General features: G+C 45.0%; 1 protein-coding gene across 11 annotated transcripts in view; it reads left to right on the plus strand.

Annotated features, from left to right (window-relative positions):
• LOC144113786 (uncharacterized) overlaps window positions 1-23,364 on the plus strand; it is a 102,052-nt gene that overhangs the window by 39,507 nt on the left and 39,181 nt on the right. For 6 of the 11 annotated variants that reach the window (XM_077647106.1, XM_077647110.1, XM_077647108.1 and 3 more), the window contains 4 exons: window positions 15,407-15,668; window positions 16,072-16,511; window positions 18,027-18,179; window positions 22,191-22,424. In XM_077647106.1, the coding sequence (XP_077503232.1) occupies window positions 15,407-15,668; window positions 16,072-16,511; window positions 18,027-18,179; window positions 22,191-22,424 (1,089 nt within the window). Of the gene's footprint in view, window positions 1-15,406; window positions 15,669-16,071; window positions 16,512-18,026; window positions 18,180-22,190; window positions 22,425-23,160; window positions 23,182-23,364 lie in introns of all 11 variants that reach the window. The other 5 variants (XM_077647102.1, XM_077647105.1, XM_077647100.1 and 2 more) reach the window with 1 other exon arrangement.

Below are 23,364 nucleotides of genomic sequence, written 5' to 3' on the forward strand. Positions count from 1 at the left end.
AGACACGTATGACGACTACGTCGCCGTGGATGCTGCTGTCGTGACGTCCGAGTGTCAGAGTATCGCCGAGATCATTGCAGACTTGGTCGCGAGTGAATCCTCAGACTGTGATGACGACGAGGAGCACGAGCCGCATGATTCCGGGGAGTTGGCGGACGCGAGCTTTGGAGAAGCCGTCGCGGCTCTGGACCTCCTCCGCAGGTACGTCGCAGCTCAAAGCGACGCTGAGAGCAATGCTGCGGCTTTCCAGGCCATCGAGAAACGCGTGGTGTTTTCCAGCGAGCGGAAAAAATGGCAATCGACCATTCTCGATTTTTTTAAGACCTAAGCTCACTTGATGTCGAAATAAATTGTTCGAAGGCAAAGCTGCACTGTTTTCATTAATTTTCGGACCTTTCCTCACTGTTGCGTTTTCCCGGCTGTTACGTTTTTTTTTCGCGGTCCGGTGAAAAACCTATGAACGGGGTTCCACTGTATTCGGAACCAAGGTGCATGAATATAGCGGGTCTTTTTTCTCGTCGCTGCTCATCAAGGCAGCTACTTTGACCTTCACAACCATACTCGTACCAAAATTGTGACGCAACCGTTTGCTGTACAGTGTTCCGGGTGGTGTCATACTATTTCTCGTTGCATATAGCTTACATGTGCTAGTCGAGTTGGAGGTTAGCTTCCAACAGAGATTCAAACTGACGTCCTTCAATTGTGTGCCTTCCCAGTCTCTTTAATCTTCCCTTTAAGGGGCTGCGAAACACTGCTTGAACGGATGCCAGTTACACTTCATATGGATTCTTTATGTCACATAGATGCCGACTCAAAAAGAGTTACAAGAATCGATGCATAGGAACGGGAGTTATTCAATGAAGAAATTTCAAAATGCTGCCCTCAACTCTATTTTCGCGCAGCTTCCCATTCCCATTTCACTCTCCCAATGACGACACTTGGGGAACCAATCAAAACAACCTATCTGAGCATGTCGCGGAAGTTTGAACTCCATAGTTGCCTGTTCTCTGTAACTCGTTCTTGCCAAGGCTGGCAGCGCCATTCGCATGGTTACAACAACCATGTGAACGCCCAGCTGACCCAGAGATGCTTCATTGTCACGCCGATGGCGCAGAAGGGAACACTGATCAGTGACGTTCCCTCACTTATGGATCCGAACGCGATCCAAACTGGAACATGGCGCCATCTGGTGCCACCGCCTGGTGATCCTCCACAAGCTGACGATGCGCACTACTAAATGTGAAATGAACGGCTTTTTTCTTTGCATCCTTCCTTGGGACTGAAACGAACGCTTATAGAGTGCAATGGCTCAATTGAATCAATTCCGTAAAGCCGCTCTCAGATACATAGATAGTTGCCATAAGTGTTGTGTGCTAGGTCGTAGGATGTTTACAGAGAGGCGCAAAGTCCTTCGATGAAAAAAGTAGCCAGAGCCTCTGGTGGTGTATTTTTGTTTTACTTTATTTACAGTGCTTTTATCTAGTGCAAACAAGTTGGTTTTGTTGATGTAATATAAAACAAAAACTTGACAAAACGTATCTCTAGTTATTAACACAATTTGCAGTATATTTACTGTTTGTCCAATCATCAGGCTCCCACCAAGTGATGTCATATCCACTGCTAAAAACCGCCACTGTGTGGTGACACCGTCAGCACCATGAATTTATTTTTGTGAGCTAATTAAAATATTAAAAACTGGAGTATAGGCGGTACGACGGAGGTCCTCGAGCCAATAACGGCGCTTGCATGAAGCCAACATGGCCTGGTTGTTAAGTTATCGGACCGAAAACCGGTACTGGATTGATGTAAACACACACCGATTTGGGAGTTGATGGGATCAGGTCCAATGAACTCCGCTGCAAGGGAAGGGGCAGGTTGTCTGAACTCGACCCTGACCCGGTGTGCTTGTAAATGCTGTCGAGTCGAAAAGTAGGGTTAGTGAGAGGAGAGAGGATAAATGCGAACTTGTTTTTCATGTGCGCCGTCGCGCCTCCAATACAGCGATGGCATGCCTCAATCTTGGAGGCTGCTACTGTTTGCTCGAAGCTTGGTATCGCTACAGTTGAACCGATCCCGAATTGCTAAAATCGAGTTCATGTAAACACGCACTGGTCGAGTTGGATTGACCAGGCTCAACCTAACCCCTGAATCGACCCGACGCTATCGGGTTCATGTAAACAGGGCTGATGGCATAGGCTGATTTTCATGACGTAGCGATTAACCTCCTTTCACTGAGGCACTTGCCAATCACCTGCGATTTCACACTATACTCGCGGAAAACTATCTGTAACAGTGTAACAGCCCACATCAAGGGGAAAAAAGACTATCTCCTTCCTTTCCTGCTCAGCCTCTGCTGCACTGTAACTATGACGTCATGAGAACCGGTCGAAGCCAACGTTCACCTCTGGCTCCACGCTAGCGAAACCAGAATGTGTCGGATTGGCATCGAAACATTGGTTCTCTAATGAATTTTTGGTCGAGTGACTCTCCTTTCTCTCTAATTCTCCTCCCGGCCAGGCATATCTCTGCCAAAATGTTCACGTTATCAGTGCAGGTGCTGTCCACTGTACGCGGGTAAGTGTGGGTGCCCCCTGTCTGCAGAAAGGAGCTCGCGGCTTTCCGTGCCCCCGCTTCAGAATAGACATCTCCGCGATGTAAACAATGTGATGTTAAAGGTTCATGGCCAGTCTAGCAAAATCATTCAATTTTGCTTCTGAACCGGTTTCGCATGTGTCAAGCGTTCCCCAACCGTCTTCTCCCAATTAGAGCCACCTCGGTATGCGCCACACCTAGTCGCACCTCCCGCACTATGCTTCCAAAATCGCATATTTCAATCAGAAAAACGCTCTGAAGGGGTGCTATATAAATACATATATAGAATATATAATATATAAAAGTGTATAATATATAGAATATATAAAAACAAAAGCAGGGCGCATAATGAGACTTTCCCGGAAACCATAGTAGGTGTGGAATTTTCGCTTTCAAACGCGTGACGTCATGACAATTCAGGTGTGCTGCCATTTTTATGTACAGAAAGAGCACACCCGGTTGGCGTGGTCAGCGTCCATCTTTTCTTCTATTAAATCGCAATTTTAATTATTTTTTAAAATAAACCACTAATAGCAGCTTTTTCCAGAAAAGTTGGAAGTCGCTTGTGCAGTGACGAAATTTGCGTTCAAAGTCACCACGAATAGCTACAGGATGATCTCGGTGCTTTTGCAAACCACGCAAGTGATATGCCTGCGCGCCGATGGTTTTGAACTCGAACAAACAAGCAGTACAACAGTTTCGCGGCATTACTTCTCTCTCAAAGAAGCATCGGTCGGATGCTTAAACGAAAAGTAAGGTCAACAACAGCAAAGACAATGCAAAATAAACACTGGCAGCGCAAACAATGAGAGCACAAGAAGCTTTTCACTGAGGCCGCGTCGTCGAATCGGCGTCCACACTCATATGAACACGGTCACCAGGCTTCTATTGCATGTGGCAACGAAGGAATACGCGGAATACGGAATAGCTGGCCGAAGTGCCGAAGGGCAGGTTTGCCCAAGGTGTGTCAAAAGATGACTCACACTTATCTGTTCTGGCTAGGCAAAACCAACACTGCTTATAACTACAGGCTGTATACCCCACCCTACCATTGTAAATGAATTTTCGCAGAAAGGATGCAAGGGAGCTGAGGGGACCCAAACCGGAAAATGTACTTTTCCTTGTGGCAGCTGAGTGGTGGGTTACTGGAAAAAGGTCTATTCTCTGACCTCCACCCCTTGAGAGGTGATAATTCTTTTGTGCTTCCGTCTCCCAGCTTTGGCAGCATATACACAGAAAGTTCTCGCCCTACTTTATTTTCTCTGAGAAACTAATACTTTCGTGTCGTGGTCAAGGAGGTGTCGTAAAATTTACACACCTGGACGGGAAATAGAAGTTACCTCCTTTATGTGGTAGTCAAGTGCTGCCATCTATCGACAAAAAAAGTTCAAATCTGAGTTGCCCCGTAGCTGGTGAGTCCTCTTAACAGACATATCCATATCGTATTGCCGTGAATCTTTGTACTTTTTGTTTTTTCATTGTTAAAAGCAGCCAGTACGCGGCGTTATCGCTCTGTGTGTGATGCAAGGCGCGACTATATTTATCTCGATTGATCTTATACAGGCGGCGGCGATTCTACGTTGTTCCAGAATGTTGTGGTAAATTTGCACGCCCTATCTTGAAAGTTCGCTATCAGCTTTAAATTAAGCAAGGCCGAGAGTGGTGGGCATTCTGTTCGAGAACCGCTGAGCACGCTTGTTGCCATGCCGCCTCCGAGTGATTCAGTCCATTGTGGGCGCAAGTGAGTCCAATAAAGAGTTTTGTTTAGAAGCCATTTTTGCTGTCTTCCTGCTCTCCGGACTGCAGTCACCACTACGTGACAGTATATTGCATAAGTGAAATAGCTTTCATTCCTTGGAGAAGGGTTGTTGAGCAAAATAAACGACACGCATCCCGTGCAGGTTCCATGAGCCACTATTCTGGGAGGAAACTATTCTTAAGATAGCTTTTGAAAGATGTTTGGGCAGATGTTCAATTACAGTCCAGTTACCAATGACATGTTCTGTAGGGTGTGCAAAAATTAATTGTTATTTTTACATGCACTGTAACCACAGCACCTGTTTTTCAAGCTAGTGTTCATGTCTTATTGACATCTTTATTGTGTTCTAGCATGTGTCAAACGGGTGCTGATTTAGATGGGCTACAGAAAACTGTAATCCATTTCTTTCTTATTTGTTTTACTGGCTTTGCTGTGCATTTTTGTCAGTCACAAGGGCCACTAGCACAGTGCAGCCTTACTGCAGCAGGGAATTAGTTTTGTATGCATCATGGTTTGGCATTATTTCCTTAATTGGAGAACCTGGGATTAATACAATTTTCTTTCTTTTTTACCAGTTGTGGTGCTTTCTGCTTACTGTAGTTTTGCGTCACTCTCATTACCTAATCTTCTCCACTACTTGCAGTGAGGTTGTGGTGATTCCCAACGTTTTAAAATTGCTGAATATGAGTACAGCACACTGGCTTCACAGAGTTTTCTGTCATTTCACATAAAATTATGCAAACTAGGTTGTTGCATTTAGGCTTTCCACATCGCCAAGAATGTGGACAAATGGGTGGGCTTGCTGTTCATTTAGCTGTTAAGAAAAGAAACAGCATCCTTAGGAGATTATTGTTAAGAACGATTTGTGCATACATAAACTACGAACACAGGGAAGACGATGAAGACGGAAAGAGTGGAAACTATCATCTGTTTTTTTTTTTTTCCTTATAAGTCAAACCCACTTATAACAATATTGAAGTGCCATGGAAGTACCATTCTTATAACCAGTAATTGCTATAACAGGGTTCTGCTGATAAAAAAGAAAACATTTCAAGCTTTAGAGCATTTAATGACAGGAAAGGCTTGCAGAGGTGTGATCGTTCTAATGCCTGTAAAAGCTCATTATTTTGAACTTCAGGGGACCGGAAAAAATGTTCAGATTATTGAGTGATCCCGAAAAGGTAACGAGAACCGCTTGCATCATGGTATATTTATCTGGTGAAAGATTGAACAACGGTTGCTTGCTTTTGAGATGAGAACAGCGTGACGATGATTATTTTTTACATTTTCATAAATGCTTTATTGCATGCATACTGTCAGGAGCATCGAAGTAGAACTGCTCAAAGGTGGTAAGGGCCTCCCCAGCAACCTTCATAGTGCGGCACAGTACTGCTGGAACTCCACCGCTACTGTGTCACACCCCTCACAGGCGGGAGCGTCGCGTGTGAGGAGGCTTCACTGCACAAACAGCGAACAGCACGTGACGAGTGCACAGTTTCGACGCACGGGAAGAACCAAAAAGAAAGAACCAAGTGGATGAAAGCACTCGCGCCAATCAGTGCCTGAAACGCCGCGCAGCTGGGCTCGGTTAGCTGGCTGATGCATTTTTTTTTTTTTAATTGGGAAAACACCTTGGCTGATACGGGCTTGCAAAAAGCTCTAAAAAGCGAAACTGAAACTATGCGGTCTGACTGACTTCGAGACATGGCCGTAGTTGAGTTGAGGTGCTGAATGCTACAGGTGGGATTAGCCTTGCTTATTCTGCCGGCTATTGCTCCATCGTAGCGTCACTTCTATGTTAATAATGTCCTTCAACCTGTCGGATCTACCCCACTATGCGCACAGTCACTTATAATGGCGCATATTCCACTCCCGCAGTCACCATCTATGCACACATTCACTCCACACAGTCCACACCACAGTCCACTCCAGAAGTCACCATCTATGCACATACTATTCAGTCACAGTAGAACATAGTCCATTGCAGTGTCACAATCCATACACACATTCACTCACAGTATAACATAGTCCACTCCAGAAGACACCATCTACGCACGCATTCAATCACAGTAGACCATAGTTCGTTCCTGCTGTCACCATTTAGAAACAAGATCAGTGTCCTGCAGAAATGTTAAAAGAAGGCGTGCAGCCTCCCTTCTGCATGTCTGGTTTCCACTCGAGTAGACAATGTCCTGAACTGTACTGTGAAGGGTTCCTGTCTTCTTGAAGGAAGTGAACATCACATACCTTTCCGCGTTGTACTCTGGGCAGTACATAATATAATGTATGATATCCCCGCACACACCACATAAAGAACAGAGCGGAGATGATGCTATGCCCGTCTTATGCATCCAGGCAGGAGTGCGAGCAGAGGCCGTGCGAATGATGTAGTAGAGTGGCCTGGGATCTTCTCAGTCCCTTGGTCACACATGGCTTGTGGGGCACACTCCAAAGGGTACTGAAATGATCGAGCACAGTTTTCCTGTAGAGAATTTTTCCGTCTTGAGGTACTTTTTTTTGATGGATTCCGTGACGGAGCTTTATGGGCAATACAGTCTGCCACCTCATTGCCTCCGACTCCTATGTGAGAAGGCACCCATTGGAAATATAGAGTAAAGCCTCTGCTGTGCAGATTCTGCACCAAGCATAGAGAGCTTATAGACAAGGCATCAGTAGGGAATCTGTGCTCTAGCCTCTGAAGGGCAGATTTTGAATCGGTTAGGATGACAACCGGTTGAGCCGGACAAGACCCTAACGCCGCCTCAGTAGCAACACTTTCGGCCGTTGTAGAGGATGCGACAGCAGTAAAGCGCACAGACCACTTACAGTCCAAAGAAAAATTGTAAAAAGCCGCTGCGCTAGCTTGTTTGACCTTATCCACAGAACCATCTGTGAAAATTTGAAGATGGCGGGCATACTCTGTTTCCAAATGTTCAAGTACAAGTGAACGCGTTGCTGCCAAAGAACAGCTGCGCTTTGCGCTCACATGGGGGATTGTGACCTTATAGTCGAGGGTCGGAAAAGGCCAGGGATGTTTCAACCGTTTCCTTTGCCTTCGGACATTAAAGCCTAAAGAACTAAGAGTTTTGAGTGCCAAGTAGGCCTTCAGCTCATATCTCTTGCAGAGCCGCTGGAGAAGAGATCGCCCAGCTACTGTCTCGCCTAGGCGGCCAAGATGCATTAGTAGTCTCTGAGAAGCGACAAGGCTAAGAAGTTTCGATAGAGACTCATGAAGTACTGCCTTGTTAACAGCCACCTGAGTAACTCCAATGGCTCCTCTTAGGCCCTTTCTGTGGACAACTTCGAGACGTTCAAGCTGTGATGCTGAGGGGGAAATTAAAGGTAATTCATACATTATACGACTGACCACCAGCACTTCATGAAGTTTGACCATTGAAGAAGGATGGTTTTCCCATTGCTCTCTTGCTATTCTACGGATCACATCAAGATGCGAAGATAGAGATGAAACAATCGCGTCGACGGCTTTTCGCCACTGCCGACGCGAGTCAATAATGACGCCCAGGAAACGCGTGGTTGAATTGGCGGATGCAAAAGTGACCAAGGTCTATCTTCAACCGCGCTTGATGTCTTCCTACACCCGGAAACAGAACAAAGCCGGTTTTTTCCACTGATAGAGACAATCCCACACCTTGAAGGTAAGCTTTTACCAAAAGTAGAGCCTTTCGAGCTATCAGGGCTAATCGCTTGTGTTGGTAGCCAGTAGTCCAAATACAGATGTCGTCAGCATATATTGACATATGCACTTGCCTGAAATTTTCTTGCAACGAATCAGGAAGGCCAGCCATTACGACGTTAAAGAGCGTGGGGGAAAGAACACTTCCTTGAGGCATATCTCGTGATAGAACCCTTTCGGTGCTTAAGGTACTCCCTAACCGTAAACGAACCGAACGATCACTTATAATCTTGTAAATGAATCTTAACATATGGCCCTGTATGCGCATGCCTTGCAAACTGTTTAGAATTGAGCTCTGAAGCATGTTGTCATAAGCTTTTGCAACATGAAGAAAAATGGCTAAGGTGGAAAGGCCGAAAGCTCTCTGGTGCTCAGTGTGACTCACCAAGTCTAAGACGCTATCTTGGTCTCTAAGACCTCGGCGGAATCCTGCCATACATGTTGGCAGTGCCTTGCTGTCCTCAAGCCACCACAATAAGCGATCATTTACCAGCTTCTCCATCAACTTAGCTACACAGGAGGTCAATGACACAGGGCGATACGAGGCAAGGTCCGTCATGTCTTTGCCAGGCTTCAGTACTGGAACTACATGTGCCACCTTCCATGACGGAGGAACATCGCCAGTCTCCCAAACTCGATTGATGAAGTTTAGGAGCTCCTGCCTGAGTTCCAGGGGCAGATTATGCACCATTTGATTGGTGATGCCCTTGGGACCTGGTGCACACCGGCACCGCAGGCCTATGAGCGCAGTCTGAAGCTCACGAAGCATGAATGGGACATCCCTGATAGACCTGGAGGAAGCAGGTGGTGTATATATATATGTCCATTCCAGAATTAGCACATACGAGTGCGTCTGCAAATTCCTCTGCCAAGCACGCAACAGGTTTTTCCTTGCGTATTGCAAGAGCTACGAAAGGCTTCGAAGGACGACATTCTCCAGCAAGGCTGCCAATAACTCGCCATATTCTCATTATCGGTGAGAACACAGTCAAACTAGCGCAGAATGAGGCCCATTGCGACCTGTAGAGCTTGTTCGTGTGAGGTCGAATGGCAGAATTCATTCTATTGAAGGTCGTCTTCAGTTCCCTGTCGTCCGTCTTCCGCATGAGTTGGCGCTTCGCCCTTCTCGCTGCACAAAGGTTCCCGAGTTTTAAATCCGGGGCCAGAAAATGATCAGGTAACTTGACCGCCGTAGTTGCTTCCAGCTTACCAGAAATCATTTTGTCAATATCATCACCAGAAACACTTTCTAGGTGCTCTCTGTACTTGTCCCAGTTGACCACATTGCTGATTTTAGGACCACGCATGCGAAAGTCGGCAGCAAACACAAAAATCGGATAGTGATCACTTCCCATGCGGTCAGGTGCTGTTGACCACCTCACGCGGGCGTGAGGTGAATGAAGAGCCAGGTCTATAGTTTTCGCTGAGGCTGGAGGCCGGAAGAAAGTGGGGCTTTCGTCATTGGCAACACACAGGTCCAAACTGTCAATAACGTCTACGAGTTTGCGTCCACGGGAATCCGTGTTCCTGTCACCCCAGACGGCATGATGGGTGTTGAAATCACCGTAGATGATTCGAGGAGCTGGGAAACTGTCGCAGAGCTGCTGTAGAAACAACTCTAATGCTACCTTCTTCCGTGGGGACACGTACACGGATGCAATAGAAAGGATTTGAAAGCCGAGCTGTATTCTCACAACCGCTACCTCAATGTTGTCATCCGTGCAAAGATCGGTAACGCTTAGAGAAACGTGGAATTTCCCTTCTTATGTAAAGCGCGGCACTTCCTGCAGGAAATGACTTTGTGCTGCAGTTTTTATGAGCGACATATCCAGTCAAACATCTCCCGCTTGGCAGGCCAGCTTCCGACAGGCCAATACTGGAGCACGTAAGTCTGTTTCAAGAATAGTTTTAGTTCAGCTAACCGACATAAAATCCCAGCGCAGTTTCATTGTAATATGAACAGCTTTTTTCGGTGGATATTCAATCCACGAGGTTGAACACCATTCGTATTAGATCGAAAGGAAGTTCGCTGCAAAGGTGGTAATTAGGGACACAAAAGAAAGCACCAGCTGTAGGAAGTTCTTCAGGTTACCAGGCGGCATCGCTGGAACATGTGAACACAGGGCCCCAAACAAAACATGAAGAAGGTCAGACACACCTTGATTTTTGAGCTCCTTATTTTGTGCAACGCACTCACAACATCGACAAGAGATGCTGACGGGGACACACTCTTGGCCGCAGTAGCTGGTTTTCTGGTTACTTGTGCATATGAGAGTCCCCCTTGCCGTCGAGTCTGGCTGTGATCCAGTCGCTCAGAAACATGGATACTTTTCGCTGAAAGTCGAACAAACCGACTCGCACGCAATGGACCTTGGCGTCTTGCTGGACTCAGGTCTCTTAGGGACATTGTTGAGTAACACAACAACATCAGACTCCAACACTGGCAACTCATCTAATCCTGGCACAGGCGTCTCAGTCTGTTGGGTTTTGGGACAAGCAATAAAGGATATTCGACGGTGCAGAGTGCTCACACGGAAGGGTCAGCCTCCGAAACTCGCTGGATGATCACCACTGCAATTGGAGCAAGCAAAATCGGCCTTGCAGGTTTTAAAGTCGTGGTTGCCACGGCACTGCTGACAGCGTCGATCCTTTGTGCAAACTTTGGCCACATGCCCAAACCGTTGGCATCTAAAACACTGTGGAGGAGCTTCAGTGAAATCGGCAACTGCGTGTTTTGTGAATCCCAGATGAATTTTTTCAGGGGGCTCTGAGTTGGGAGCGAATGTCAGTACGATAGGGTTGGTAGGTTTCGCAGCCCATTCTTTTTCTGGAGACTCCACACGATGCACAAGTCATTTCACGTGCAGAACACCTTGTGGTTTCAAATAATCAAGTAGGTTGCTTTCTGAATACCGCTTTGGTACACCCTTAATAACACAGGTGTTCATTTCTTCATGTAGGAATGGGGCAACCGCACGTTAACTTTGGTGTCGCCAATCTGAGAGCGCTGCAGGAGCTTGTCAACCTGCTCTTCCGTCGAGATATCCAGCTGGAGAGCCCCTTGCATGGTGAACCGACTACGAATCGGAGCTGATCCCAGCAGTGATGGAATGGCCGCGGAAAGCAAGATAGGATTCCTCTCTCTTAAATCAACCCCTTTCTCTGTGGGCTTGACCACTACCGGGATCCTGACCGTTCGTTGCTTGCGATGACTCGCCAGCTTGAAGCCCTCGTTGTCCACGTCAGCCATATCGGCCACCGACTCGTCACTGTCCACAATCGACTCATCCCCACGGAGCGATGAGGTCTCACTGGACGGGTGGTCATCTCCATGTTCTGGTTACTCCGCGGCCTGAGAAGCCATGGCCGCCTCTTCCGAGCCAGCCTCCTTAGATTAGCGTGGTCCCTTTAGACATGCCGGCGCCGGAGCAGCCGTACTCTTCCCATAGGGACAGTACCGCCTTGAAGATGCAGCCGTCCTCGAATATTCTAATAAAACTAGATAAATTAGGTAAAGAACCAGAGATGAGGCGACAGTAGGTCGAACAACACGTCGCCTTAAGTTTGTCATCGTGCCTACAATTGCACACACGTTGAGGTACACGGGCGACTCTGCAGCATAGAATTCAGGTTCGTGCCGGGCGCCAGACGTACCTGTACACAGCCTCCCTTCAGGAGCCCGTCTGAATTAACCGATGTGAGACCCGTAGCATTTGAATTAGCGAGCTACAACACAATAGACATGGACATTGGCCAGGACAGTCTTGGCTGTTCGTTTTGAATTATTGGGATTCCTGAATTAATGTAGGGTTGAATTAACGGTCTATTGCTATACACCACAGCTTGCATAGGTTCCTGTTCGTTGTTGTCCGCGCTGGTGACAGCTGCCATGATCGCCTTGTTGGTGAGGTCTTCATTTGTCATGACTGCATCGTCAGCGTGAAAGAATTCTTCGACTCGACACGCCGCAATCATCACCGTTCACCGATAGCCAAAGCACCGTACTATCACTGCACCGGCAGAAGCTTCACATGCCTCCGCGTTGCTGGCATCACGCCCGCTTTCCAGAAGCAATTCTTGACGGGAAATCCAAGGAGCTTGCAGAACCGAGGGAGCCGGTGACAGTTGACAAGGGAAAAAAAATAAACAAATGATTCGCGAATGCGATATCAAATGAAGGGCGTTAGCTAAGTTGTGTGAAATGCCAACGTGTATTTCACGAAACGACGATTTGTTTGGTACCACCCGCATCCCTCTGCGACCACTGGTTCGCCCGCCACGGTCCTCCGAAGGTCGCCCCTCATTATGGTTTTGAGGAACAAAGGTCGTCGGTATGAATCCCTCACACACCAGGCTTCAACCTGACTAACAACTTTGTGCGCCAAATTTTGCCAATTCGTTTGCCACCATTCCAAACCCTCTGCACCAAGTGGGTAGGCCACAGTTTTGTCACCAATGGTGACCCTGAAGTGGCACCTGTCTCGGCACCCGCTCAGATGGTACATATATAGTGGAACGCCAGTGTAGGGTGCAATCCGGCCGCTGTGCCGGCCCGACGACTGCTGTGCGGTCACGTGGTGGGCTGTCATATTTTGATGACCTGAGGTGCTACGGCTAGGGTCACGTGGCTTAGCCGTCATCTTGAAATCTGAGAGCAACAGAGAAACGGACACGAAGCAAGCAATTTTAAGTAGTAAGAGCTAACGCTCTAAGCCACGTTGGCAATGCGTGTGCACCGCATCGACTGATTGAGTGTACATATGGCGCGCATGGCCAGTGCAGCAACCCAGCAGCTCGCCTGACAAAGTAACGCCTGCCCTCAGGGCAAGTGCAATCCATGAAGTTACCCAAGAACAGCAGAAGATGGGACAACGCACACGCTCTCGCCTCTCTCACTGCCAGCCGTCGTGCAGAATGAAAAAAAAAAAAAATGCCGGCTTGTTTTCTGCGAGCGGCTCATTTCTCAGAAACGTTAGTAATGGAGTGCTCCACCAAGGCTTCCTGCTTTCTTCTCTGGCTGGTTGTAAGGGGGAGCACACCCGTCATTTCCCCTCCCTGCGTTGCCGCGACATGCAAGGATCCTCGGTGCGCCCGGTGTCTTCGAGTGTGCGTCACGAGTTCTTTCGCTTTCTCTGCATCGCTGCGCTGGCTCCGTCCATTGGTCGGCTCCACACATGCGCGCTTTTGCGTTGTAAGTGTGGTTTGGCTGATGCAGTTGTAGCGTCTACATCTTTTTGTTTGTTTGAAGGTTGACTTTCACTGACTAGATTTAATTGTTATAGCCAATAATGTGCTCTGACAGCATTGCTATAAGCAGTTTATTTTACCATAGAACGCATGTTATAGCTGATGGTGCCGCGACTGACCATTTTTATATCCGATATATTGTTATCACCGTCATTGTTATAAGTCGGTTTGACTTATAGGCAGTATACACATGTGCCTAAAAAGGAAGGGGTGGAAGCGAGAGAGAAGGCAAATCAAGCCTGGGCAGAAATCAACAAAATGAGTGCAGAAAATTTTTTTCAGTATTATACAGGGCAACTGATGTGTCACCAATACATTCCTCACCCTTTAACTTGATGTAGTATGCTTCTGGAAGCTCATGGCGTACTTTGTCTTCACTCTTGCCCAGAATCTCTTAATACTGTTGAGCCGTGGCTCACAACCTTTGCATGCAAATCAAATAAGCCGTCAAACTTGCTCCTTCCCTGTTCCGTACTGACCACACATGCTCCCCTGCTCGTTCATTCATGCATTGGTCTGTCTGGCCAACAACACGTTACCACACTTGAGTGGGATTTCACATACCGCGCCCGCGGCACATTTCATGAAAGTTTGGGCATGTTTTATTCTGCATCCGCTTCGTCGGGATCCTTTGTTGCAGATCCTCGGACGTAATCGGTGAGCTTTTGTGGCGCTGAAAAGACCACTTGGACACCATGCTTGCTTGCCACTTTTTTCAAGTTGTGGGTGACTTTGTGCATATAGGGTACAGCCGTGGCCTTCTTCCTGAGCGTGCACTCATTGCTGTTGTCGTGGTCTTCATTTTTTACCTTCTACACGAGGCTCTCTGCCACAGCTGAGATGACCTCGCAGGGGAAGCCGGCTGAAAGCAGCCTATTAATCTGATTAATCTGCATTGCATGCGGGCATGACTTTGCAAGAGCAGATTCTAGGCATGAGCTTGCGATAGCTCTCTTGACTGTCTTAGAATGTTCAGAATTATATGGAAGAAGGTATTTCTTTGCACTGTTACTTTTTGATCTCTTCATCATTGAAACCTATTGCTTTTGTCTTTACTCTTGTTACTTGTTCCATTCGTGTGTGTCCATAGTTTTAGGCCTGTTTCACCCTCACCTGTAAATTTTTCTTTTAGTATCGCCATGCAATTTTCTTTCTTCCACCTTCTTTGTCTTTTACTCAGTTTTTAATTTTTGTGCATCCACTACTACTACTACTACTACTACTACTACTACTACTACTACTACTACTAGTACTACTACTACTACTACTATGCTTTTGCACTATATTTTATGCTTAGCTGTACTAAACCACCGACGCCCACCAGTTTTTTTGGTTTTAACACTTTGTTCTAGTGTTAAACCAAAAAGTGTCATGCATTCTCGTCTTGTTGTTTTGTAACTGTGGTAAGTTTGCTAGATGGGTGCTGAGATTATAAATAGGGTGCCCCAAATCGGTTTCAAATGAAAAAGCTGGAAGTCTGCACTGTGTGTGTGTTTTTCGTTTCTCGTGCTTTCTTCGTTATTTTTTCACGCAGTTTTTCCAAGTTTACATAGAAATGGTGGCTGATACTAATGCCAGTGGCTCAGTGGCTGTGGTGTTCCGCTATAAAACATGAGGGTTTGATCTCGGCCACAGCAGCTGCACCTCGGTGGATGCAAAATGCAAAAATGGTCGTCTACAGAGATTATGCTGTGTTTGAAGAAATCCAGACAGTCAATCATTTCAGAGCCTTTCACTACGGTGTGTCTCATTGTCACTCCCTTGGCCAGAATTCAACAGTTATATATTATTTCACTGTATCGACGTGACAGAAGCTGTAAATTCGTAAGTAACAGGTGATGTGCGGGCAGCACTGCTTACAGTGTAAGTGCCAAGAAATTGCTTCACCTGGACAGAAAACCTATGCTGTCATTACTATAGGTGTTGCCAAGTTCTCCTATCCCATCCCATTTTATATCTTCTGCCTGTTGCTCCTCTTTCCTTGTGTCTGTTTGGCAGTGGGCCTCTGAAAGTGCCATTTCATGCAAGGACATTCGTTTTCGTGATGATTTGTCTCAGTTCACACTGCCAGATCAGGTGTACTGCTGTAAGCTCATTCTTGCAGTCCATTGCAGGTGGGAAACGTGCGGTGGCACCAATGCATGTACTGCACCAAAGAGTTCAAGAAGCCCAGTGACCTTGTGCGCCACATCCGAATTCACACTCAAGAGAAGCCATACAAGTGCAGCCACTGCTTTCGTGCCTTTGCCGTCAAGAGCACCCTGACAGCGCACACCCGAGCGACCCACCTGGGTGTCAAGCAGTTCCAGTGCCCCACCTGTCAGCACCTGTTCTCTACACGGGGCTCCCTGAAGGTCCATATGCGCATTCACACAGGTTGGATTCTTATTTCTGCTACCCTAAATGCAGGGGGTTCTCAAAATCGGTTCCGTTTAACTCTTGGGTTCCTTGCAGGGTTTTTTGGGTTCCCTGCATGCTTCAACCCCCACCTTTCCTCTGCCCGCTTTATTTCGGGACTAACCAGCACTAATTGCCTATAGCAGACTGTCCCACTTTATAGCCAGTTATTGTTGTTGAAGTTGGCCGTTTTTCTGAGGCGCTGTATATGTCTGCATTTTTTTTTTTTTTTCGTGCACATTAGGCAGGGACAGATGGAAGCCAACACACATGAAGTCCCTCGGCACCTTTTGGAAGCCTTCAGGGCTTCTTGAGGCTAGAAAGATTGAGAACCTCTGCTTCAATGTTGGACTTCCGTCAGTTTGTTGTATGTTTGTTTCAGGGGACAAACCCTACACCTGTGGCATCTGCAACAAGAGCTTCAGCTCATCTGGACGCTGCAAGATGCATGTGGCTGCCCACGGTCGTGAGGCAGATGGCTTCCGCTTGCCCAGCAACATTCGTGGAGCCACAGGGGTCATTTCTGAAGACCTGTCATCATTCATTCCCATTCAGGAGCCCATCTTCATCTCAGAAGCTGCTGGTGAGGCAGCCATTGATGACGGCAGTGCCAGGAGACAGCTAACTACTCAGGAACGCCCCTACAAGTGCAGCATGTGCCTAGTGGGCTTCAAGAAGTCCAGCCACCTCAAGCAGCACATTCGCTCACACACGGGCGAGAAGCCCTTCCACTGCACTGAGTGCCAGCGAAGCTTTGTATCCAACGGTGTGCTCAAGGCTCATGTTAAGACTCACACTGGCATCCGGGAGTACAAGTGTGCTGTGAGTAGGAGGCATATTGCAGTGTTCAGAGAGCACGCTGCACTGTTCACTCATTACTTTGCTGTCTTAGAGCATGTATAAAGCTAGGCCCACTGGCTCTAGGCATGTGCAGCCTGGGATATTATTTTATTAAGATTCTCTACCCAAGCATGCAGGTGGCATATGTGGAGGACTCTGGGAAAACATGTTCAATGCTAATATGCTCTGGGACAAGTTTAGAAGAGCTACTTATAGTGAACCACTGGTTTGCCGAGCTCTTAATTTTGAACGTAAATCATATCTCCCTCAGATGGCTGCACTCAGATGAGCTGATTGGTAAATGAAATAAATTGCAAGTGAACTAGTATATGATGAGACTTCACAAATGTTGCTGGACTAGTTGGTTCGACATACTTTGTTAACAGCAGTAAACAGCCATATGCCTGTGGAAAAGGATTGATTGAAACACTAGCACTGACTAACAGCAGTGTTTCATTGCCATGACCTGTGCATATACCAGGTGTCCCAGCTAAATGTAACCAAGCTTTTTAAAAAGACGGAGAATCCCAGCCTAGTGAAACCATCAAATGGTTGTTCCGAGTCGTGTGGCCTGGTCTCCAGTATATTTTTGTTCTTCAAATTTAATTAATTTGTAAATACTAATTAGCTGACTTATTTTCAATTATTGGCTTTAGGAACAAAGTGTCAGTACAGAAGTTGTAGGTCGTCTCTAAAAATAGCTAGTAGCACTGTTTCTGTCAAGGTATGACTTATGTAGCTTTATCTATTGGCCTTCAAAGCTGCTGGCTCACATCTTTGCCCCACTGTGCACAAAAAGCTTCAGTGGGAAGAGCACTCCAGAAAAAAAGTTAATTTTGTTCCCTGAGACGCATCTCGCGATGCTGAAGTGCCACTGTTGTCATGTGAAAGTTTTTTTTTTTTTATTGTGCAAGTTATGGTTTAAGGCCGGTAAAAGAACTACTTTATGTAAACAGTAGCTTGATGCAAATATTTCAGTGAGCTGTTTTTCAAGACGACGTACAACTTCTATATTGGCACTTTGTTTCTGAAGCCAATAATTAAGAAGTTAGCTAATTAGTCTTTAGTAGTTAGTGAAATTTGGAGAACAAAAAGATTTTGTGGACTGATACATCTCAGTTGGTTTCACGGTGCTAAAAGCGTATTTACATATAGCTGGGGTACCTGGCATATACACTAGAGTGACAAGAAAAACAATCATGAAAAGACTATGAAAAAAATAGTCTTTCCAACAGCAAATGATAGAAAATTGAGCATGATTTGTTAGTAAATGATAGTGCCTCGAAAGATTATTTATTTAGCGTTAAATCCCTGGCTGCTGGAATCATATTAAGTAATGCTTGCACCTGACTACTGAAACTTGTCTTTGTGTCTGCTTTCTTTGGCCTCATTAGCGTGCCGTTTCTGATTTCCTCTGCAAGATACACAACAGGCCCTAATGAGCACGTAGTCGATGCTTTCATGTTTGCTCTTACACGTTGGTGCCTATCATTCCAGGTTTGCAACGCAACGTTTACTACGAATGGGTCCTTGAAGCGCCACATGTGTACTCACACAAATGCCAGGCCATTTATGTGCCCCTACTGCCAGAAAACTTTCAAGACATCAGTGAACTGCAAAAAACACATGAAGATACATCGTGGAGAACTGGTAAGCTTCTGGGATTTGCTAAGAAATAACTGGTTTGCAGAAGGATTAACTGCACTTGAAAAAGCTTTGATTGTGATTTTAAGTTTTCAGGTAAAATTAACTTACGATATTCATAATTGAATTTTAAATGAAGGCGCTAGTAGTAGTAGCAGTTAATATATGGGGTCTCACTGCAAAGCTGCTATGTTTGAGAGTTTATATGATAGGGTTTGTTCTAGTTTTTGGTGCAGGCATAAATTTATAGCAGTGATGCTTCACTGCCATGTGAGGGAGCTGTATAACTGAAGGTGGTAAATGGACTTCAGATAATTTTATATGTCATCATTTTTGGAATTCAGGCTCCCTCGAGACCTCACTCAATGAATTTCATGCATATATTTAGGTGCATTTGTTTTCATGAGAAAAGTACCTTCATTGAGGTAGTGCAGATTTGTCAGAATTAGTTCATTGGTATAGGAAAGAAATTATAACGTGGACAAATTTATACAAAAGGAGGTCCCGTAGTTAGTGACTGTACTGGGACCTCCTATATCATTAAGTAAAACAGTAGCTGCTAGAAACATAGCAACTGTAATAAAAACTCAATGAATATTTATGCAGTTATAGCTATCGGCCGCAGTACAGTTAATAAAGAAAAGGTGTATGCAAACAAACATATGCTTACACAAGTAGTACGTAGTTGAATAAGTTATATGCAATACAACAGGACAGGAGAACAAAAGGAAACAAAGGAAAGGAGAGGAAACAAAGAGAGGAAAAAGTAATCGATAAAGTCGCGCTTGGAACATCCAATGCACATCACAAATATACTGTTCGCATCCAGTGCAGTTAATTTAATAATTTTATTTTTTCATTTGGAAACCAACTAGTAATTATTATGCAGAATTGGGTTTTTATATATATATATATATATATATATATATACGGATTAAGGGTTTTCAGTTTCATTGGCAAGGTATTTCAGAAAGAAAAATGAACTGTTTGCTTTCCATAATTGGTGCAAACATTAGGTAGATGAGTTGGTAATTGGTTAGACGGGAACGATCACCTTTTTTGAAAACAGGCATTATTTTTCCTCGTTTTATTTCGTTCGGAAAAATGCCAGTTTTAAATATTAAGTTAACAATATGAGAGAGCACATCAGAAATAATGTGAGCAATTAGTTTTATTTCAGTTGGATTAATACCATAAAGTCCAGGTCTTGTTAGTTTAAATGGCATATAACTTCAGTGATTTCCTGTGGTGCAGTGGAGAAAAGGAAAAATGAATGTGGTTGGCGATTATATGCTTGGTCGTAACAGTTGTCTAGTCACATAGGATTGTTGTTCACAAAGTAATTGATAAAAACATCTGCAATATCTTTCGAATTAGTAGATAATATATTATCGAGTTTAGTCTCTATCAGGCTCAAATAGGCTCAATTTCTGTTAAAAAAAGAATTAACTACAGTTGAACCCTAAGCCGCCGCGGTGGCTCAGTGGTTATGGCGCTCGGCTGCTAACCGCAAAGACACGGGTTCGATCCCAGTCGTGGTGGTCGAATTTCGATGGAGGCAAAATTCTAGAGGCCCATGTACTGTGCGACGTCAGTGCACGTTAAAGAACCCCAGGTGATTGAAATTTCCGGAGCCCTTCACTATGGTGTCCCTCATAGCCTGAGTCACTTTGGGACGTCAAATCCGCATAAACCAAACAGTCGAGCCCACTTGTAATGAACCTGATGGTCACACGGATTTCATTCGTTGTATCCGAGGCTTGTAGTTACTGGACTTCCATGTTACAGCCAAAAATACTAAATCAGACAGTCTAAGTGCGTTATACACGTGTGTTTATTCAGACTAGACCATATTACAGCGCATTTCAAGTTGTGTTATTTTGCCTTGGTTTAGTGCTAAACCGAATGAATATGGGATAATAATCAGTAATGTCAATGTTCAGCATACCAGCATCCGGCATTTGGTAGAGTGTGATCGATTAAAGTGTTACTGTTGTCAGCAGTGCTGCGAGTTGGAGTAGAGCTTAATTAAGCAGTCAGAACTGAAAGTATAAAAAGAACTAACGTACTTGAGACTGCTAGTAGAGTCTGAATCCAGAAATTTTATATTTATATCGCCAACAGTGATAACATTGCTGCTTTGATATGACAGGGCACTAATTTTTTGCTGAAGGTCGGTGCAGAAGTCAGTAACAGATGATCATGGTGAGCGATATATGCATCCAAATATCAAAATTTTATTATCGGTACTCAGAAAAGAATCGTCAAGTTCTATCCATATGGGTTGGTAGTCTATTATTTTTAAATCTAGATCAGATTTTAGCTTGTACGTAAAAGGCTTCGATACATATATCGCTGTTCCAACATGGTTTGATGTCCCCCTATGACAGTATCATGAGGCATATGATGGGAATGAAAATAAGTCTTTGCCACTGTCATTCTACCAAGTTTCTGCGATGTTAATAATCGAAAATGATTCATGCCAGCAGCAAAGGAACACAAACACAAGAGAAGAGACACACAAACAAACAAATGAACGTTGCACTCGCAACTGGTTTTATTGGGAACAGATTTTGCATAAATAAAGGCTCTACGTGTCTGCACACTACGGAGAGGATAAAAACAACCACATGCCATGGTAACACTAGAAACACATCTTATCTTATTTCCGCAAAAAAGTTGAACTCCGAAGTGTACATAAAAATCGAAGCATCACTAATATAGCAATCAGCTCTTTTCTTTATGCGATAGACCTACAGGAGTTCACATGCCGTTTTATTCTTTCTCCTGCCTAGAATTACAGTGCTTTAGGAATGTGGTGCATATTTCCTGCATGACTGGCAGTGCTTAACCAAGTGCACACTTTCTTTGTTCTTTAAATTCCTTTGGTGCTCCCCCATACGGTCGTTGGTACATCATCCCGTGTGACCATTGTACCATTTTCCGCATGTAAGTGGCAGCTCGTATACCACCCCTGAAGCGCGCTACACATAGGATGTGGTGCGATTTTTTCCACACCCGCTTCTTCTTGTCTCCTTTCTGGAGATACGAGGGCACAGATTGGAAAGCTTTACCGGAGCCAGAAAAACGAGTGGTACCCCAAACCTGTTCGCAACCTTCTTCATGCTATGCGACACTTTGTGTAGGTAGGGGGCAACATCCGGTCGCAGTTGTCAATCCACACAAATTTCCAGTTCGCTTTTTTTTAGTTCGCGGGCTTTAGAAAACAATGCCTTGTTAGCAGCTGCTGGGTGGTCATTGAAATGCACTGGGCTGTCAGTAGGGCTTGTTATTCCTTTGTCAGATAAAGCAAGTCGGGCCTTGCACAATTCGCTGATGAAATCTGCCTTTGTTCTTGAATGAAACATGGCCATAATGTGACTAATTATGTCATTTGTGACATCTTTGTAATATCTGATGGGTGAGTTCTGGGCAGCATTAATTGTAATAAAGCCCATCTGTTGGCTCCATCGGACTCCATTGGCTTATCTAATGGCAGAAGCTCCTAGTTAAACCTATCTGATTCGTGTTAATATGATGGAATGAGATGTGATTTTTAGATATGTTTAGTTGGTCACTTGAGTGCCAGTGGTATCGCCACAAGTCTTTCCTATTTCAGTATTTTGCAAACAAAAGAATGCTGTGGGGTACAGCTTTATGATGTGTCTTGTACAGCTTATTCTACAAAATGCAGCCGTAATGAAAATCTGTTCGGCATCCCTTTGCATCAGTGCATCTGACGTTGATCTCAGTTCCCTTTTTCAGTTACTTTTTGTGCCCGTTGTGTTACTAAAAACCATGGGAAGCATGCATTGGACTTATGTGTCTTTTATTTCAGCAAAGGCAGCAGACATGCGTCTTGTCTCCTGTCTTTGCTGATTTCTGTTGCTTGTGATGGGAGAAGACACTGTATGCATCTGAGCATCATTAGAGTTTAGTACTATAACTATGTATTTGATATGCTGTAAAAGGACTATGAAAAGCTGAGGAGAAATTTTGTTATCATTGGTGCCACAGATTTTGAAGCGAAGTGATCCACAAACTCAAGGGGCTGAGGTAGATGGCACAACAGGTGCTGTGCTCTCCGATTCGCTGGTGGAAGCCCTGGTGCCTGTGAACCCTGATGAGGTGATGGGCCAGAACCACAATGGCTTGGATGCAACAATTCCTGCTGCGGAAGTGCTTGCTCAAGGCAGCTCATTGGAACATGGTGATCCTGATGGCTTTGTAGCGCAGGAGGTCTTGGTCCAGGTGAGACTTGCCAAAAGGTCATATATCATTTGAAAGTGTTGCCACAGGGCTACTTGCATGTTAAAGTTGTCATTGCATTCAGGGCTCCAAGTGTCAAATGACTTTCGGCCATATCGTGAATTGCTGTTTGTGGACTAGGTGATCGTGGAATTCTTAGAATCACATGATAAGGCACTTTGCAAACATGACCTGCAATTTAGTCCATCTTGCGAATTCATCTTAATGAGCACCTAGAGAGATCTTGAGATCTTAGGTGTCGCACTGACCTTTCGTGGTGGATTTATTCTTTCACGGATTTTGTTCAGATTTTCTCGGCAGGTGTGGCATATTCTTTGGCTTTTTGTGACTGTATTCTCATGACTGCCCTCAACATTTCAGGATGCACGGCAGTAATTTTATTGAGCATTCAGGAAAGAGTAGAATTGTTGGTAATGCATCTCTTTTGTCAGCGTGTGGGGTGCTCCAAGAAGCCCAAAAATAAGGAAATCTGGGGCTTTGAGAGAGATGCATGTAGTGGCATTTTCCTGGGTAGCTCGTGGTGTTGAAAGATTAACGATTAGTTGTAAAATGCCGACTTGAATGGGTGCATCAAAGCATAAGTGCTTTTTACATGGCCAAGCCTATGTGATATGTCCTGGCCAGCCATATTATTTTTGTGATTGATTTCGTATCTTTTTTATAAGCTGTGATGTGCTAGATAAATAAATATTAATTCTGACCTGTCTCACTTTTTCAGGAGTTTTGGAGATACTTTGACGTAAGGCCAGCTCGGCTTAAGAGCTTTCTTTAGAGTGCGCCATTCTTTTCTTTTTGATGTACAGCAGCTTAGTTTCTTGGTTGGTAACTGGTCAGTGCATTTTCAACAAATTCACTCATCACAAGTCATCAGCCACAAAATAGTAATTTGCTATCCTGATAGAACGTTATCTGATGCTCTGAA

The sequence above is a fragment of the Amblyomma americanum genome, chromosome 1, assembly GCF_052857255.1.
Source record: "Amblyomma americanum isolate KBUSLIRL-KWMA chromosome 1, ASM5285725v1, whole genome shotgun sequence".
NCBI lineage: Eukaryota > Metazoa > Arthropoda > Arachnida > Ixodida > Ixodidae > Amblyomma > Amblyomma americanum.